General features: G+C 33.2%; 1 protein-coding gene and 1 long non-coding RNA gene across 2 annotated transcripts in view; one reads left to right on the top strand and one right to left on the bottom strand.

Annotated features, from left to right (window-relative positions):
• LOC141671511 (uncharacterized) overlaps positions 1-19,737 on the top strand; it is a 73,589-nt gene extending 53,852 nt beyond the window's left edge. Inside the window, exons 4-7 of the mRNA XM_074477783.1 lie at positions 18,895-19,087; positions 19,185-19,249; positions 19,336-19,546; positions 19,624-19,737. Coding sequence (XP_074333884.1) covers positions 18,895-19,087; positions 19,185-19,249; positions 19,336-19,546; positions 19,624-19,737 — 583 coding nt within the window. The remainder of the gene's footprint in view (positions 1-18,894; positions 19,088-19,184; positions 19,250-19,335; positions 19,547-19,623) is intronic.
• The window catches only part of LOC141671305 (uncharacterized), a 328,936-nt gene that overhangs the window by 110,034 nt on the left and 197,568 nt on the right, over positions 1-21,334 (bottom strand). The gene's annotated exons all lie outside the window — the stretch shown is intronic.

The raw sequence follows: 21,334 nt of genomic DNA, 5'->3' as shown, positions 1-21,334 counted from the left end.
AATCACTTCCAAGTGACCAATTTCCATTGTACTCGTGCATCTACCCAGTTTACCAACTGTGTAGCCTATGTCTAATTTTGTACAATTTTAAAAAGTACAACAGACTTGCAATCCTTCTTGAGAGATCCTTGTTCATCAACGCTTGGATAAATATAAATCCATTCCAGCTATGACAACTTTAGCTTCGTTGATCTCTTCAAAATTCACATCACCAACATGTGACATGTATCGTCTAAAACTTTTAAAGTCACGAAGATTGTAATCTTCAAATCAAAACTTTTCAATCTCATCAAGGTTTTCAGAAATGATCCTCTTGTCATTACTTCTCATAATGATCAGATCACTCACATGCAATCAATTATGACTTGCATATCATGTGTAAATAACACATGCACACTTGTCAATTCTCTGATTTTGAATCAGTTTGACATCTCATATTGACATATTTCACATTTATGAAATAACTTTACTAGTTATTACTTAAGGCTTCACTTGATATTGATATTACCAGCTTTTAGCGTCCCAAAAACCAGCAATTTCAGTTTGCATCATTACCGAGTTTAAGCGTCCTTAAACTGGCAATCCTTATTCACATAGCAACCAATTTTGAGCGTCCTCAAAATGGCAACCATGTCATTTATTTGAAGCCATTGCTTATCATAGCAATATCAAATTTAATATGCCATTATTTCGTGTCAATGTTGTTTCACTCAACATGATCACCGAAAATACAGATTTTCACTTGTTATTACTAGTTATTACTTAAGGCTTCACTGGTTATTTATATTACCAGCTTTTAGCTTCCCAAAAACCAGCAATTTCAGTTTGCATCATTACCGAGTTTAAGCGTCCTTAAACTGGCAATCCTTATTCACATAGCAACCAATTTTGAGCGTCCCCAAAATGGCAACCATGTCATTTATTTGAAACCATTGCTTATCATAGCAATATCAAATTTAATATGTCATTATTTCATGTCAATGTTGTTTCACTCAACATGATCACCGAAAATACAGATTTTCTACTCTTGCTTTATCTAGAGCAACCCTCGGGTTCACGTAAATAGATATTTCTCCAAATATCTATTTAGAAAGACCATCTCAATGTTCATTGATGCACTTTTAAATTTCACAATACGATAATTTTAGTATCATCTTAATGAACCTTATTCTCAAAACTCAAGAATATTTCATAAATTATATAAGGTCATCACTTTCGACTGTAATATTTTAGTATCAGTCTGACCTTATACTTCCTTCAGACCCAGATATATTTTCCCAACAAGATTCTGTCAAACAGAACCGCTCTCTCTATTTCTTAACATCCTTTCCCCCACAAAGGACATAGAGAGAACATGCACAATCCATTTTCTAGTACACGTGCTAGAAAATCTTAATTTATTGACTCTCAGTAATAGTCAAATTTTCTCTTGATATATTCACTTATCAAGAAATTATACGAGAAGCGCATTGCTTCTATTAATTTACGAGTTCACCTTCAAGCAAATTATCAAGACATTCGGGACTAGCAATTATCCAAGTCTTTTGCTCTCTGCAGGTTCATCCTCACATTCATCCAATAACTCGTAAGTTCATTTAGATGACTTTTAATTACAGATCTACTAGGATCTACTAGCTTATCGCATAAGCATTCCTAAACTCTGTAATAGTATTCTTACGAATCTCAAAAATTAGATTCATATATCGGATATTATTAGACTCAACCATTGTCTATGTATCCATCCAAAATATCTCAATTGATTTTGGATCTCATGCTACCAATAGAGGTATTGGTATCAAGTTTCGAGATACCCCCACATTTCAATTATTTTCAAGAATGTTTCATTACATTCCACTATTCATAGAAAATTCAATAATTTTGTATTTTAGATACCCCCACAATTTTAATATTTTACAGAACGTCAGAAAACATTCTAAAACTAATAGGAAATTTAATTATTTCCTTCGGTGGTATCATGTTTAAGGAACGATTAGTCTTTCGTAACTAATATCCTCAAATTCAGTGATAGTCTGAGCTGATCACAATCGTTTTGCATCTCTCTCAGAGCGCAACTCAAGCCTGCATCTACTCCATTTATTTAATGCGAGTAAGGTGCAACGACCTCATGAATATTCACGTTGCAAATTGAATTTGCCCGGTGATTATTCATCATCAAATTTATTCACTACCATCTTAATTATCTGTATTAAGTTGGATTTACCCTTGAGTTTATAGAGCACACATCTCTCTATTTAGCTTCAATATTGACTCGACTACGAGTACGAGTGATAAATGTTTTACTATCAAACCAGACAGTAAACACGTATCGTGTCACTACCTCTCATCTGAGCAGGTTTTACGTCATTCATTAAAACCTATAAGATTTTAATATCATGTTTAAATAACTTCCCGTGGTTCTTATCATTAAAAATTCAATTACCGAATTTCTATAAAATATTTACATGGTTCACACGAACCTACATTTCTGGCTCACCTACTGGTACAACCATAAAAGGCCCAAGGAAGAACATAAATCTTCAATAACCCCACATTCAGTGATCCTTGATCAACTGATGCGTTAGGGTTAACAACTTTTCGGATTCTCTCCGAAGTTCAGCATAACTACTGATATCAATATTTGCCGTATTAAGTATCATATGGATCACTATAATAGGCTCGTGTGTCACTGCCGCAGCAGACCGACACCAACACATAAATTACTATTTAATTGGAGGAAAATCCAACCAGAAAAATATAATTTATGTGCCGACCCATAACCTGTACTCCAGGCTCATTAGGTTTTTTAATGTGGAGAATCCTGAACAATTGTAAATCTGGTTCACTTCAGCTGCACAACTCGTCACATTATTTAACAACAAACATGTTACTGCATTCTATCCAGTATTACAAGTTTGTGATATAACTCCATTATTAAAGATTAAACAATAATAATTGATGCCTTATCATCACTCAACAATGATTAAAAAATTAATCACCAAATAATCAAGTTCCATCATGAAGGGTCACATTTATGTAGCCATATCATTTAATTGCATAGCAATATCATGTTATGAACTTGCAAACACGAATGTAAACTATAGCATATACGATTCTTGTATCAGTGTACTAATAATTCCGAAATCAATTCAGAATTAAGAAACTCTAGCTCATATATATTATCAATCACCATGTTAACAAAACATAATAAGCTATCCATTAATAGCGAAAACATGGACGAATTATAAATTTGGGTTTAATCTACCAATTTATAATGATCAACCCGAGAGAGATGTCGCCAAATATGTCCACTTGAGTATAAGTTGATCATAAATCAATAACCATTAAAGCATCAATAGCCTCATACGAAACCAATTATCCAACAACTTTGTGCTTACTTTTGCCTCGTACCTGTTATGCTTAAACAAAGCTCCACTTAAAATCAAATTTATATTAATTTCAAGCACATGGCAACAAGTGATCAAAGAAATTAACACACTAAATTTAATTTAATTAATGAGGCAAATAATAGCCACTCATATACCCATAAATAAATCCAATTTAAACAATCAAATTGACTTTTGCGTCTACTCACAAGAAAGTATGAAAATTAAAGGAAACTGCTTTAAGATTGTTATCAATCTTGTACGATAAAGACATTATTATATATATATATTGAATATATAACTAATTCACAAGAACATTGCTAATTCTTAAATCACATAAGCATATAAGAATTAACAATTAAATTAAGAGAAGAGTTTGAGAAAACAAATAGAGATTGGATTTAATCTCGAGTCCAGAAAACTGTCTCCTTAAAGCAGTTTCGCCCCGCACCATCCATGTTTAGCGACCTGCTTCCCAGGATAAAACGAGATACTAGTATAATCAATAGATCGAATATACTCTCAGCGAACTTGAACTGAGCCCGAGAACTATCACCGGAATATTGGAAAAATTTAAGACTAAAGAGACCGAGAATGAAAGAGATGACTCTTATTTCCTCGACTTAATAAAACTGGTGCCCTAAGACTCTATTTATAAAGAGAGGCTTGAAAGGACTTTTTTTTCTTTTCGATGTGGTACATGGTATTTATAAGAAAAACTAAGGAATAGGTTTGTGCTACTCTCGATGTGGTACAAAACCACTTTTCATATTAAAAGGTAAAACTTTGGAACATCAGTTCTCATTCACCTTTTACTCATTTTGAGCGTGTTAATATGCATCGGAATCCCCTCGAAGAGGAGAATACGTTCCAATAAATACACACCACTAACACATAATGTGTCTCACTCATATAGAGTCTCAAAATGATTCACAACTTAGTCTAAAATACTAAGTTTGTCCAACATAACTTGGAAAAGATGAATTGAAAGAAACCAAGCTCTATTGCAGCTCTTTTCGAAGATTTAGCTCTTTTCTTAGACAGTGAAAGGGCCATTTTTGTGGGCTAAAGAAAACTCAAGTTCCTTCAATGCCGCTATTGAACATGAAGGCACGTCTTAGGAGGACTAAAATTGTCCCAAAAGTAGGCTGCACGTTGGCTTGTTAATTGCATTGAGACTTGTTTAATATGCATAATTATGGATTTAAACCATAAGCTTGCATGGCTAATTATAATATTATAATGATGCATACAATGTAGGATCTTGTTGTTGACTTCTCTATTAGAGAATGATTGTTTAATGTACAGCTTATGTATAATCTTCCTGTGATAGCCACCGCTCTTTACAACAACATGTACAAATTTTATTATTCTTGGTAGTAGTAGTAGTATCTATGATAAGTTACTTGAAGTACTATTGTTGTCTGTTTAATTTTCTGACATATTTTCGGCCAATGAATGGCAAATTGACAAGTTCTACAAAATGAGGAAAAATGACTCTATTTTACATAGAATAATGAATATCCAAATAGAGATTGGTTATGCCAATAACTAGCAGATAGGTTTTGCTCTTTAAATAAAATTCAATAATAAGAGCTCGGAATTTTGTGTTTTGATTTAAGTTAAAGGACTTGAAATTTGTACATGTTACCATTATATAGCAAAAGTATGCATTTTCAAAATCTTGGGTCTTGCTATCAGTATGCACACATTGTGATGATGTTGGTACATGGAATTCTAATGCAGGTGCCCATACATTAGGTGTCACACATTGTGTGAACATTTTGAATCGTCTAGCCAGTGACACAAAGATGTCTCCAGATTTTAAGGCGTCACTGAGATTAAGTTGCCCATTTGGCTCCTTTACTCCGAATACTAGCTTTGTGCTAAATGATCCAACCACACTCATGTTCGATAACCTTGGAAAACACCTTGGGATGGCGTGGTTCAATAGGGGCATTTGTTAGCCTCCAGGTCAGAAAACAACACCAGAAAGTTTTCCTTGTCTCAAATAAAATTCATTATGAAAACCAGATTTTTTATTTTGAGACAAAATCAAAATATCAAAGCCAATATCAAAGCCTCTTTAGCATATTCGAGAACGCCACTTGCATTACCTAATGTGGATGCAGAGCAAAAGAGTGTTGCTCAAGTTGCTGATGTGGCGGATGAAGAAGAAGAGGAGCAACTTTTTGTAGCATCTTGCTTTGCAACTAATCATTCAAGTGCGAAATAGTTGATTGACAGCGGTTGTACTAATCATATAACGTTTGATCGTGAGCTTTTTAAGGATTTGGACACTTCAGTGGCTTCCAAAGTGAGGATTGGGAATGGAGAATATATTGCAGTCAAGGGAAAAGGCAGAGTGGCAATTGAAAGTATTTCAGATACAAATGGCAATGATGTCTTCAAAGTAAAAATGAAGGAGAAAAGCTTTGTACTTGATCCTTTGGAGGAAGAGGAGATTAATGGGGAGCAACCTGAGGATTATGTTGTGAAAGAAATAGAAGATCATGCATATTTACTTAAGAAAGCCTTATTTGGCCTCAAACAGGCCTCTAGAACATGGAATGGCAGAATTGAGGAGTATTTGATGTAAAAAAGAAGCCTAAATGAAACATTGTGTTTAAGGAACGTGTTACTAGATTCGAATATGGAAGAAGAAGGATGCACAAAAGAATCAGCCGACAATCAAGAAGAAATTAGTATCTCTCACAATCATATTCTTCATGTTGATATATTTAAGAAGGCTCAGATAAGAAGCAAGTTTGAGTTTCTTAGCGAGAAACTTGGAGTTTGCAGCAACCAAAGCAAGGAGGAGTGTTGAAATTTGCTTTAGCTGCTGCAAGAATGTGATGCTGGAATTTCAGATATTTATTTTATCTCTTAGTTATATAAATGTGTTAATAAATAAGTAATTTCATGTACCACCAAAATACTTTACTAGACCCTATGAATGTAAATATAAAGCATCATAGGCTTTCGGTAGACTTCTTTCATTTCCTAATTTGCTTGCGACAAGTCCTAGCATTAGTATGAGTTCCTCTAAGGCGGAACGCTCCCCTACCGATGTATTTTTACAAGTAAATGACATGACGTGCTTGTCCTTTGAACAAATGGATGTGGTCTGTACGATGTTTACCTGAGTCAAAAACGACCAACAACTTCTGCTCCTATGCTTTATTCATGGCAAGATCACGGACAAGATCGTGGACCCTGCAACTCAAAACTTGACTGTTCCATTGCAAATCAATAACCTGCATCAAATTACGATTAAGTAACTTTGGCAAATATTGCAGCAAATCATGCTCATCCATGGTTGACAAATATTGTTCATGCTCAGGTACCATAAAAGACTTTACTATCCTCTTCAGAACATCTTTCATGTTAAATTTGTTGGAGACACAAACCTTAGCATGAGTGTCAAAATTTCTCAACTCGCTAGAATTGTACAACTTTGTGGCAAGTGAAGTCTTTCCCAAGCCCCCCATACCGTGAATTGAAATGAATTTGAGGGACATATCCTCGCTATTAAGTTCAGCCTTCAAAGTCTTAAAATCATCCTCAAAACCAACCACTTCCACCTGGTTATCAATTGACGGAATGTCCATTTCATTAGACGCCATATCTGTCAATACCGTACTCAATTCGCCTGAACTTGATCACAACAATCCTTCCCTTGAGTGACTCAATATCCTTTCCAATATCAGAAAGAATAACTTCTTTTTTGAACATGCAAAGACAGCCCCGAAAACGATCCCAGATACTTTGTTTTGGAGCTGCGGTTACTTGTTGGAGTGTGTTGAAATTGCTTAAGATAGTTACCGCGTCATTAGCAACATCTCTGACGTTGTTCACCCAGTTGCGGATTAGCTCCTCTTCATCTTTGAGCCACCTTGCACTATCTCTCACTCCTATCCGAATGTTAACTTCTTGTGCAATAAATTCACCAAGCTTTTCAATTGCAAAAGATACGATTGCATCAACCATTCTTCTTTATTAAGCTTTATGATCTGAAGACAAATGGCCGGAAAATTGTAAAAGACAACAATTAATGCATGTGCTTTATGAGACTAATTGTAATTAATCAATGAAATATGCTAGATAGAATACTTAATAAATAACTACAGCGGATGATGATTAATAAATGTGCTTTGATGATTTATTGCATTTTCTCTTTTCCTTCCCCTGTTTTGACAATCAGAACTTTCGGAGCGTGAACAAGATAATTTAAAATGATTAATTACATGAATGCAAATTATTAGTGAAATTAAGAACCTTGTGCCTCTCACTAGATTTGTATGTTTCAAAGCTAGTAGTAAATTATTGAAGTCCTCGGAGACTTGTCACAACTCTTTGGAGCAATTTAGAAGAAGAGGGACCATGACAGCAGCGTTTGTGGAATTTGTAGCTTAAACCCCTTTGCCATCACATGTTGTGAGGCTTCTTGAATTCGATCTCCATGATCGATGCACTTGCCAGATGCTCTTCCACCACCTTCACTGCAGATTTAAACTCTGAAAGCATATTTTTATTGTTATCAACAATGTTGCTAACAATAAGGATTTTGCTCTCTTGAACATTATAACCAGGAATATCTCGTGTGACAAGAGCCTTATCGTCCTTGATGTCAACAATAGGACTCCTCTCTCGTATGCTCACTTTGAGTTTATGATCATCAAAATTGTTCTCTTGAACAAGATAACTAGCAATCTCTTGCGTAACAAGAGTTGTGCTGTTTTTTATATCAACACTAGGAACACTTTGTCGGATGCTAACTTCAAGTTTATGATCATCAACAGAACTAGCATTAATGAGTGGAAGAGGGATATCAAAATTAGGTTGTGCACCAGAAGAAAGGCAATACAGACTGTTGAGCTTTCTCGACGATACGCATACATAGACAATGTGACCAGAGATAATGGTGGTGGTAGAAGACCAGAGGAAGATAAGAATCAAAAGAAGAGTGTTAATGGAACTCCAGAGAGTAACTTGGAAAGGATGAATTGACTGAAACCAAGTTCTTTTGTAGCTCTTTTCGAAGATTTAGATCTTTTCTTACACAGTAAAAGGGCAATTTTTGTTGGCTAAACAAAATTCAAGTTCCTTAAAGCTAATTTGCTCGGTTTTTAGGGAAGATATTCAAGACAAGAAGAGTGTCTTCAACATTTGAAAGTACGTCTTAGGAGGACTAAAATTGTCCTAAAAGTAGGCTGCACATTGGCATGTTAATGAACTAACCCAAAATGCCTTTCACGGTACTTCGCTGTCTTCAATACAAATTTAAAAGTAACATTAAGTATCCAATGCGAGTATCAGCTAGCCAATTCTTCACTGTTAATTCGAGTATTCGTCGCTAACAGTAAACCAAATAAACATAAGCAATTATCGGAATTGAGGTTTATGTAATTACTGGAATTTAATTAAACATAAGCAATTATCGGAATTGAGGTTTATGTAATTAGTGGAATTTCTGGTTTTTCCGAAAGAGTATAAGTGAAAAACCTCAACAATGGGAGGGTGAATGTGGAATGTGACTCTACCTTCGTGGGAGTGTCACACGCCACGCCACGACACGACACGACAAGACTCGACTCGGGTCGAAGTGCGATTTAGGCGAATGTCTCGGCATCTCGCGTACGCGAGGCGACCTGAGCGAGTAATTTTACTGCTTGTTTAATTAAAATATTTACTGACTTATTATATTATTTTAATCTGAATATTAAATCTGTGTAACATGGAAATCAATATTTGCTGATCAGGAATTTCTAACTCTGATTTGCTGAAATAAATAATGATCAGGATTTGCTTAAGCTGACAGATTCTTATTTGCTAAGGCTGATAAATCTCGACGCGCCTGGATCAGGATTTGCTGAGTGTAAATACTGATGGGTTATCCTGTCTGTTACATTTCTGATTCTGATAATATTCAATTAAATGTTGTTTAAATCTGGATATTTATTTTATGATATGCAATCCTTTATGTGATATACGAGAAAGTTTTCCTGATATTAAACAAAATTCATTATAAAAACTAGATTTTTGATTTTGAAATAAAAAAATCTGCCTTAACATGTTCGAGAGCGCCCCTGGCATTACCTAATGCAGTCTTTGCAGCAGCCCTGAAAGTGATTTTGGCCTCATTAAAGAATTTTTACCCTTACCATGCTAAGGGTGAAATTTAAGGCTTATTACAAATTTATCCATTTGAAATCTGAAACCGCTGCTGCAAGTGAAAAAGTTATGTTTAAATCTCTTGCAAAGTTTGAAACTTTTTGGCACAATGGGAATGGCAAGTTTTTGCTTAAAAACTGCCAACTAACCATTGCAGAACTCAGCTTAGTATGTGAAATTTATGCAACTAGAGGTAAATCCAGTTTTTATCCTTATTTATACTAGTACATTGCCCTTGCTAGGCACTAGAAAACAAATTCATTCATTTTTATTAATAAAATTATAAAATTTTAAGCAAATCATTAAGTAAATGTAATTTGAAGAGATATGTGAGTGTACATCTACAATAAAATGGATTGTACAGGTATTAAAAAGTAATAGAATATAATTAACATTTATGAACTTGATAATTTTTATTATCCAATAAATGTAACTGTTAATTCTTTGCCTTCTTGAGTATGGCCAGGAACATTTTTCCTCCTGAAAAAAAATTATACGACATGACAATTGAGTTATTTAAATTTAACACAAACATTATATATATATTATCATATTATACGTATATTAATTCAATTACATTTTTCACAGATTTAGATGTCAATTTTTTAATCGCACTATCAAAAAATATAACTTTAATGACGGTGGTAGAGTCTGCAACATAAGCTGAAGTCTTAAATCTGTTCAAAAAATGATTGTAATGAGTTTTATTTATTTAATAAATAGCGGAAGAGTTTTAATTAATTTTTCTTGATAAAGTAATCATACATATTACCTTCTATGAAGATTGATACAATTGGCATGTAATTTCAAGTGTAACCGAGATATTCTTAAGTTGTATAACATTACAAATATATTTTTTATTTTTTTCAAAATTAGTAGAAGAATTTTAAGATTAATAATTAAAATTACATGCGGTAATCTTTAAAATGAGTAATAAAGAATCATCATGTCGTAAAATTGTTGTACTAAGCAAATTTGGAGATAATGAGTAATTTTATTAAGAAACTACTACATAGTGCAAAAATACTAAAGAAATAATCATAAAACCGAATCTAAGAAAAAAAGAAGAAAACTTGAAAGATATTGTTGGTGAACAATAGTGACATAATAATTTAAAATTCATGCAAGTTACAAAAGAATTTGACCAAATATTTGGTGCTACAATTCTATCAGTTCGTCTTCATGGGTAACTTTATGATGATAAAGTAACATTTTGAAATAAAGTTGATCATGTATGAAAGTAACTTTATGATGATAAAGTAACATTTTGAAATAAAGTTGAACATGTATGAAAGTTGGTTTTGAATTCTACTGTTTAATATCTTCACATGATTTTTTAGGATAATCTTAAAATGATGATGGAGTGAGACTTGGACCATTCATTGATGGAGGTCCATTTGTGAAAGCCTATTATGTGGTGTTCTTCTCAAGTGCCGTTTCAAAGTAGTTTAAAATTTTTATAAGTGAAATTTTGTGCACATGTATATTTATATAAAAATCCTAGACTTATGAGAACTTTTAGTTTGAAATTTGAAATTTGAATTTTGAAATAATGTTAAGAGATATTCATGTCTCTATCCTAAAATATTAGTAATAATATTGTAAATGTAAATTATAAAAAGAATTTAATAGCTGCTTATATTTTTGAGATTATTATATTATAGTTTTTGGTATATTTTATTTTTAATGTTATATAGTTACAGATTTTAAATGTTAACTTCAAAATATGATGTTGCAAAATTTTATAATTTTGTAATTTTCATAATATATAGTTACACATTTTAGATGTTAAGTTCAAAATATGAAATTGCAAAAATTTGTTAAGTATAAAAATCATTGAATATTAATAAAATATTTCAAATTGATTTTGTCGTAAACTCAAAGTTATTCAAAATTATTATATAATAAAAGCAATGGTTTTTGAATATTAAAATGTAAATTTTATATATTAGTTGTAAATTTTATATTATCTGAAATAAAACTTGATTACTTATCTTTTCTTTTTTAATTTATGAGATTATATCATATAAGCAATGATTTTTGTATATTAAAATTTAAATATTATATATTAGCTCTAAATTTTTTATGTTATGAACACTACAAGAAAACAAGGCTAAATACAACTGCACAAATACAACCGACATCAAATTCAACCGTTTTCGGTTGAAATTATGGGTGCAGCTAAATACAACCGCATGCGGTTGTATTTAAATACGGTCGTATTTACGCGGTCGAATTTAGGACTAATTACAACCGAATAAATACAACCATATTTATATACAACCGTGTACGGTTGAGTTTAGGCGTGCTCCTAAATTCAACCGCATTCGGTCGAATTTAGCCTTACTAATTACAACCGGATAAATACAACCGTATTTATATACAACCGTATACAGTTGAGTTTAGGTGTGCTCCTAAATTCAACCGCATTCGGTCGAATTTAGTCTTACTAATTACAACCGGATAAATACTACTGTATTTATATGCAACCGTATACGGTTGAGTTTTGGCGTGCTCCTAAATTCAACCGCATTCGGTCGAATTTAGCCTTACCAAAAAATGGAGGGAATTTTCCCGCCAACGAATTTCATACTAAATTCAACTGATTCGGTCGAATTATTTTTAAAAATGGCGGAAAATTTCTGGAAAAAAATATAGAATAAATTTACACGATATTTAAATTTTAGTTCTTGCAAAAGAAATTATTATAGTAGTTAGATATTTATCGTTCAATTAATAATTATAGTTTGAGTTTCAATTTATTTTGTATTTGTTTTAAATTATAATCCAACCATACGGATATGAAAATTGTCAAAAAAAGTTTACGGAAAAATGTAAGTAATTTTAATATTTAAATTTTAACTTTTTTGACATCCGTACGGTTGGATCATTCATTAATATTTTTAAAAATATCGAAACATCAATATGGGATTAAACACTAGTTAGAAGTACTGGTCAAATTACTAGTTGATTGTTAAAAAAACCAAATATATTTATATTTTTCTAGATTTTTTATCATATCACTAAAATATATAGATCTTGACATCCGTACGGTTGGATCATTCATTAATATTTTAAAAATATCGAAACATCAATATGGGATTAAACACCAGTTAGAAGTACTAGTCAAACTACTCTTTGACTATTAAAAAGGCAAACAAAATATATTTATTTTTTTCTAAAATTTTTGTCATATCACTAAAATATACAGATCTTCACATCCGTATGGTTGGATCATTCATTAATATTTTTAAAAATATCGAATCATCAATATGGGATTAAACACTAGTTAGAAGTACTTGTCAAATTACTAGTTTACTGTTAAAAAAGAAAACCAAATATATTTATTTTTTTCTAAATTTTTTGTGATATCACTAAAATATATAGATTTTGACATCCGTACGGTTGGATCATTTATTAATATTTTTAAAAATATCGAAACATCAATATGGGATTAAACACCAGTTAGAAGTACTGGTCAAACTACTCTTTGATTCTTAAAAAGGCAAACCAAATATATTTATTTTTTTCTAAATTTTTTGTCATATCACTAAAATATATAGATCTTTACATCCGTATGGTTGGATCATTCATTAATAACCGTTTCTTCTTACCGGTGTTTAATCCCATAATAATGTTTCAATTTTTAAAAAAAATTATTTTGAATGATTTAACCGTACAGCTCTGGATATTTATATATTTTAGTGATATGATAAATATTTTAGAAAAAAGTGTACGCAAAAGATTGACTAATTTAAATATTTATATCTTAATTATTTTACAAAATTAAATTTAGGGTTTGAGATTTTAACCCTAGAATATTCCACCTATTTGGAATTGATAATGAACGATCACACCGTACCGATGTTAAAATAGTTAAAAAAGAGTTATATACAAAATTTTAAGAATTTTTAATCACTAAATTTTAATAATTTTAACAAATAAGGTATAATTTTCTCCTCCCATTAGAAAATTTAATTATCATAACAAAAATATTTAAATTGACACTCCAAAATTAATGACATGTCACTGATCCGTGTGAATAAGATCCAACGTACCAAATTTAAATATAAATCTTAATCCAACGGTCAACTTCAAATTACTAGTCAAAACAATAAAAAACTATAAAATAAATGAACTTCAGATCCAACTTAATCTCACCCCTCTTCCCTGTTTCCCCCACCCACCCCCCTTCGTTCACCGCACAAAGCTTAATATGGTAGAACAATATTCCAAACCACATGTTCTTTCTACCTGTAGTCCTAACCATATTTTACTACAAACCCGTAACCCTCATTTAAATCTCTCTCTCTCTCTCTCCGCCGTCGGCCGGAAAATAACCTCTCTCGCCGGCGATGAAATTGCGGCGCAATCTCTCCGTTTCTCTCTAATGATACATAAATTACGGAGGAATCTCCCTTACTATTCAGCCAGTTAATTTGCTTTCTGGAATTGTCGAAAGAATCATGCTTTCCATCTAAGAAAGCAGATTGAATAACCGGACCAACCGCTAGCAAAGTAAGTTTGTCGATGGATTGGAGAGCATCATGCTCCAAATCCTGGAAAGAGTTGATAAGCACTTTGGGCATGGGATCGGAACTCAAGGCATCCGTATGTTGTTTTAGGGATGCAAGTGCTTTGGTATAAACATCCCGTGACGATGGTAAAGCACAACAGGGTACTCTGCCATGCCGAGGCTGCTAAACTATACCATGAGCATTTTCAGGCTCATTAATTTAGAACTAAGCAGAATCCTAAGAAGTTTACGGGTCCAATTATGGTAAAGGGGTGATTAATTTAGAACTATTTGTCATGTTCAGTATCTCTCGAAAATGGGATTTAGTTGAGTTTAGGGTTGCTGGAAACTGGACGAATTCTAGGAAGCTCGCCGGAATCTGGATATTTTCCGGTTTCCGGCAATTTTTTTTTGAAACATCTGTGCATAAATTCAATCATATTCGGTAGAATTTAGAATCCTATTTTCGACCATATACGGTTGAATTGAATAATTGGGCGGGCATTTTGAATTTTGTCATAAAATTTAAATATTTGGGCGGGATATTCGAATTTTATCCGAAAATTAAATTTGACCGTAAGCGGTTGTATTTACCCGGTCGTATTTAAGCGGTTGTATTTACCCGGTCGTATTTAGTCGGTCGTATTTAGTACTAAATACAACCGGTTTACTAAATATCACTCGAGCGAATACAACCGGTCCAAAAACCGGTCGTATTTAGCTAAATACTACCAAAAACGGTCGAATTTAGCTAAATACAATCGATTTTAAACCGGTTGTATTTAGCCGTTTTTCTTGTAGTGGAAATAAAACTTGATTAATTACCTTAATTTTTTAATTTAAACTGATAATTTAATAGCATAAACTCAACCTTTATATGAGAGAATTTTTAAAATATTAACTTCAAAATATGAAGTTGCAAAATGTTTTTTGGTATAAAAATAGTTTAAAATAATAATAGTTTAGACTACTTTAGTAGTATATCGAGTGCTCCACATTTACTGACTTCTCATTGGCTGGAATTTTTTGCCTTTTGACTAGCTTAAGAAACTCAAACTTGATTTTTTAAATGTTAACTTCAAAATATGAAGTTGCAAATTATTTTTTGGTATAAAAATCATTGAAAATAATAAAATAGTTTAGACCGGTTTAGTAGTAGATTAAGATGACCTGATTACTTAAAGTTAAACCTGAGTGCTCCACATTTATTGCATTTTGATTGGCTGGAATTTTCTGTCTTCCGGCTACAAAAACTCAACTTTTATATGGAAGGATTACTTTGAGAAAGAAGTACAACTTGCATTTTAGTAGCATTTTTAGTCCACATAAGAAAGTTCTGCAATGGATTGATGATACGAAGAATTTTACCAATTTATAAACAAGAAAATAATTATACGACATCCGTCGAGATTATTCCTTAATCGAAATTATAAATAGCGAAAAAGTATTTCGTAAAAAGTTAGATATAAAAAAAGTAACCCCATTTGTCTAAGAAGACAATTGTGAAGAAGATGAAGCTGCAAATCTATAGCAACCGCCTTTCTCAACCTTGTCGTGCTATTATAATCTATTATAATCTATTATTGTTTGTGTGCTCTTATGTTTTTAATCTTTGTTTCTTGAATTTTCTTGATTAGGCTTCATGGGATTGAAGTTGAAGAGATTAATGTTTCTGTTGCCAAGGGTCAGCAGTTTACTCTTGAATATAAAGGTTCTTTCTTTTTAGAATTGTTATTGTTTTTTGCTTTATATTTGGTATTGTGTAGGAGGTTTTATATTTTGTTTAAAATGATTGTCTTGAGTTGAAATGAATTTTGAAGAGTTTCGTCTAATTATCATGTATTATAGTAGTCTAGTACTATGTATTGAGGAGCTAATAGTTTTGAGATTGGGGAAGAAGAGTCACTTTTAGTATGTTAGCTTGAACATGGAAGAATTTTTGTTCTTGAGAAATTGTAATTAAAGAAGATTCATTGCCCACTAAGCTACAATATCATGGACCAAGACGATTGATTGATTTTTCATTGTTTCTGGTTCCTAGTATTTGACAGAATGTGGGATTGTATGGCAAGAGCTTTTGCACGACCATTTGCCCAATAATATAAACAAGATACATGTTTTAAGGCTTAGCATCAGGTGATTGTCATTGTGCATTATTCGGTGTTGCGGTAAAAATACCCAACCTGCAGGTTGTGTTGAGAGCTAATGATAGACCCAGTAATATCAACATGTCTTGATTCTTGTGTTCGTATCTTGAGAATTTGATATCCCTCAAAAATTCAATTTTTAGACATATTTGGACACTTAAGCTAACTATTGCCCCGACTCCTAGATATCCTCAAGTCCTAAATGAGCCCTTTGAATGAGGAAAGTTGCTAACATCTGAGCAGGATATACATGTTAATCTCTTATCCTAAAATTATAAGGTTTTGGGAGAGTTAGCAACTTAACATGTATAATATTACATAACTGGTGTATTTAAGTGTTCAAATGACTTGATATTCATTTTTTAGGTAGATCACTAGATCAGAGAACCCCTAGTATTTGGAGTGTTAGCATTATCTTACAACACAAATACTAATATAATTCACAGTCTTCAGTCAGTTTATGTTTAATGTAATTGCTTGCAGACTCGTAGAGTGTGTTTTGGTACCTGTGTGTGTGCGCGCTATATTACTCTTAAACACATAGTGTAATTAGAAAGTTGACGTTATCATCTTTCAAAATGCTGCTTTCAGTAATAAATTCTATGGGAAAATTGCCAGCAATTGTTCATGGAAGTTACAAGCTCTTTGAGAGGTACTCCAAGTAACTCAACTTGTTTTACCTTGTTTTCATATGTTTCTCATTAACTCAACTTTTCACATCTAATGTGTTTGATTGTTTAGTAGATAAGAGATTTCTAATTTCCTTGTATCAAAATTCATCTACCTAATGTGAAAAAAGCTGTTACTTTTTGGTCCACTGGGGGCAGTATCCCTCATGCCTATGCGGCTATGCCCCTTGACTCCTTGTGCATGCCGTTATAATTATCAGTAATATCAAGACTTGATCTATACATTTTCTGGGTCATAAGTATAACTTCTGTGAAGTTTTATGCTTCTATAAGTCCTAGTTTGAACAGGCTCGGCATGAATTAGCTAATTTTGCTTAGAAGAGTATTGACATGAATGGTAAAATGTCTAACTCAACTCTTTCCTATCTGACCTAATTCTGACTCTTTGCAACTCACTACAAGGTATCCATCTGATATACAGAAAAGAGCAAAGATCCATACAAGAAACTTCTGCAATGGATTGAGGATATCAGGAATGCAACTAATCCATATTTCGACGAATTACATTCATTTATCTTGGAACTCAAAGCCGTGCTGACAGTAGACAGCTCAGTAGTTGTAAACGAAGTGACTAAGCAGAGTCATGCAGTGCTATCCAAGTTGTAGGGACGAAACACCTGTAATGTGGTCTGTGAATCTCTTTGTTTAGAGCTCAGTTTTACCAATTATTGCAAAGGAATGAAATAAACAGTCAAGTGTAGTAGTATGCAAGAACAGATGCTCCTGTTCCGAATGAAACTTGGGGTTTGATTTTTACAAATTCATTAGAATTATGACCCTTATTCTCACAATTTGGGGAGAAAAGGCCCAAAATCTCACTGATGTTATAAAATGGTCTTTTATATCACTCACAAATGTGATATTTAGTTGCGTTTATAATATATACAGAACGTTAGAGCTAGCTCAGTGGTTAGCTTAGGTGGTACATTTTGGAGCTCTGTGTCCTGAGCGACGGAGGTTTGAATCCCCTGGATAGCTAATCAGTTTTTTGAACTAATACTAATGCAAAGTAACAATGTGTTGGCTTTGCACAAATGCATCAAAAGAATGCGTTTCATAATTAACACAATATTAAAGTGCGTTTTTTGATTTAATTCAAAAAATAATAAAGTTAATTATCACCATTGAACGCAAGAAATAGTTGCGTTTTTGTGCTGGATAGGAAACACAAAAAAATATTACATTTTTGAGTGATATAAAGGGCCTTTTTATAGCGCCTATAAGATTTTGGGCCTTTTTTCTCAAATTGTGATATTAAGGTTCATTACCCAGCAGAGCAATCATATATACTCTTTTATGACACCAGGTCCAGCCTATTTTTTATTCTGATCTTCTATGTTAATAAACCTCAGATCTTCCATCTGTGCGCGCCAGTGTGTTTTATCTGGTTACAGATTAAATTTCGTATTTGTGTTTATGTGCATTTCGAATTAATGTAATCTTGAGTTTGTTGTTATTATTGTTGATATGATATTCTTTGTTCACTTGTTTCCTATTAGCCTCTGGACTTTGATAAATTTTTCTTTAGTTTTTTTTTACGAGTTTCTCTATTTTTCGTTTACTGATTATTCATTTATTCATTGTTTTAGATATCAATGGGAGTTTGCAAAAAAGTTTAAATTTTATAATTCTAGTTTAGGATTTACGAACATATATAGGCTGATAATGTACAACGAAATGATCTCGTTGCAAATTTAAACAATGTATATAGTATAAATTACCGTCCCAAAATGTATATATGATGTAATGAAAGATATAAGATGAAGTAGTTCGAATTTTGACTCAACTGTTGATAAAAATGTTTCCTTTTGTGCCTTAAATGTTTACTATCTTAAAGATTCTTGTGGAAATAATGTTGCGGATCTTGAAAGATATTACATATTTATGTTTTTGACTCGGTAGAACTACTTTAAACTATATCTATAAAGATTAGATTGCTTAGAATGTAAACCTGAAAGATTGAAAAGCTGTTAATGCATTTTAAGGGCTGAAATAAATATAAAGCCATGGGAAATGATACTGAAAGAAATGAAAGAAGGGAACAGTAAGGTCAAATGGATGGACAGGGAGCCATATGCTTATTGGAAAGGAAACCCTTTTGTCGTAGACAACAGAAAAGACCTGCTCAAGTGCAATGTTTCTGAAGAACATGACTGGAATGCTCGCCTTTTCGTTCAGGTAAAATGATGATTTTATTAGGCCAGTGAGTAAACAATATCATTTGTTCAAATCAATCTGTTGAAGGTAATCGAGTCATTTTTTGTTTTTTTTCCAGGACTGGATTCGCGAAGGGCAACAGGGATTTCAACAGTCAAATGTTGCAAATCAATGCACTTATAGGTATGTAAATTGTACCTAAGTATCATATTATAGTCTCTGTTTTCATTCTTGTTTCTTACAAATTCAGACACATGATCAATGTGTAGGTACAAGATTTATATTGAAGGATATGCTTGGTCAGTTGGTGAAAAGTACATATTAGCCTGTGATTCAGTTACTTTGTTAGTGAAACCAGATTACTATGACTTCTTCGTGAGAAGCCTAAAGCCCTTGGAACATTACTGGCCAATCAACAACGATGACAAATGCAGATCAATAGAATATGCAGTGGAATGGGGAAATCTCAATACAGAGAAGGTATTTTACTCCTCCTTCAGATATCATTCTCATCATAAAAGTTGCTTTTGTATCCTCTAATATACTCGCAAATTCAGGCACAGGAAATCGGAAAGGCTGCTAGCACCTTCATCCAAGATGAGCTAAAGATGGATTATGTTTATGACTACATGTTTATGACTACATGTTTCATTTGCAACTGTCCACAATAAGACACCACTCTGGTTGTTCTGAAGACGAATTATTCAAAGCATCTTACAGGGACACCATATACATCAGCGAATAAGAAAAGTCTAATATCTACTGCAATCGATGTTAAAATCATCTCTGAACCACTACTCATATGTCTGTGTAGTATATAAATTAAGTTTATGATGGCCTAACAGAACATACAAATCTTTACAATCTTCAGCTTTCTGGAGTCACTTAAAAAGATTAATATTATTCTAGATGCTCCTGGGAAGAATGGTTGATGCAATCGTATCTTTTGCAATCGAAAAGCTTGGTGAATTTATTGCACAAGAAGTTAACATTCTACTAGAAGTGAAAGATAATTTAAGGTGGCTCAAAGATGAATTGCGATACCTTCAGTCTTCCATAAGATCTGCAGAATCAAGGCTGGAAGAGGAGCAAATCCGCAACTGGGTGGAGGACGTTAGAGATGTCGTTAATGATGCGATAAAAATCCTGAGCGAATTTGGTGCTAACCAAGAAGAATATGCAGCTCCGAAACAAGGTATCTTGGATTGTGTTCAGGCCTGTTTCTGCATGATCAGAGAAGAAGTTACGCTTTCTGATATCGGCAAGGAGATAGATTCACTCAAGAGAAGGATTGAAGTGATCAAGAATAGGCGAAATGAGTACCGTATTGACAACATCTTAGCCACTCCAAACAAGCAGCAGAAAGAGAGAACATTGTTGAGAATAACCGCCATTAATAACCAGGTGGAAGTGGTTGGCTTCGAGGATGATTTTAAGACTTTGATGGGGGAGCTTAATAGCGAGGACCTCTCCCTCAAAGTCATTTCAATTCACGGAATGGGGGGCTTGGGCAAGACTTCACTTGCCACAAAGTTGTACAACTCTAGCGAGTTGAGAAATTTTGATACTCGTGCTAAGGTTTGTGTGTCCAACGAATATAACATAAAAGATGTTTTGAAGAGAATAGTGACGTCTTTTATGGGAGCTGAGTACGAACAAAAGTTGTCAACCATGGACGAGTACCATTTGCTGCAGCACCTGCCAGAGTTACTTCAAAGTCGAGGCCGATATTTGGTTTTGATTGATGATATATGGGACATAAAGGTTTGGGACCAGGTTAAGATTGCTTTTCCAAACCAGAAAAACGGTAGTAGAATCATCATTACCACCCGCAACAAAAAAGTTGCAGAGATGACAAATGTTTTGGCAGATGACAAATGTTTTGTCCATCAACTCCGTTTTCTAAGGGAAGATGAGAGCTGGGAATTGTTCTGTAAGAGAGCAGAACCAACAACCCCAAATTTGAAGAAATTAGGAAGGGAGATGGTTGGTAAATGTCGTGGTTTACCACTTGCAATCGTGGTGCTGAGCGGCCTCTTATCACACAACATGAGCTATGATTATTGGTCAAAGGTGAAGGAGCATATATGGAGACCCTTGAAGGATCATGACTTGTCCCCCAGATTGGAGAAATACTTGTTAGAATTCAAACCCTTCCAGAAGTTTATTTTTATCTACGTAACAGTGTGTAATAAATTACAACTAGTATGAATAGTAGATAAAAAAGCAGCTATACACTCAGAAATAAAGCTCCTGAAAATATGGTAG

The sequence above is a fragment of the Apium graveolens genome, chromosome 7 (assembly GCF_009905375.1).
Source record: "Apium graveolens cultivar Ventura chromosome 7, ASM990537v1, whole genome shotgun sequence".
NCBI classification, from domain to species: Eukaryota; Viridiplantae; Streptophyta; class Magnoliopsida; order Apiales; family Apiaceae; genus Apium; species Apium graveolens.
The sequence above is the reverse complement of the archived record's forward strand: the minus strand, read 5'-3'. Positions and strand labels throughout refer to the sequence as shown.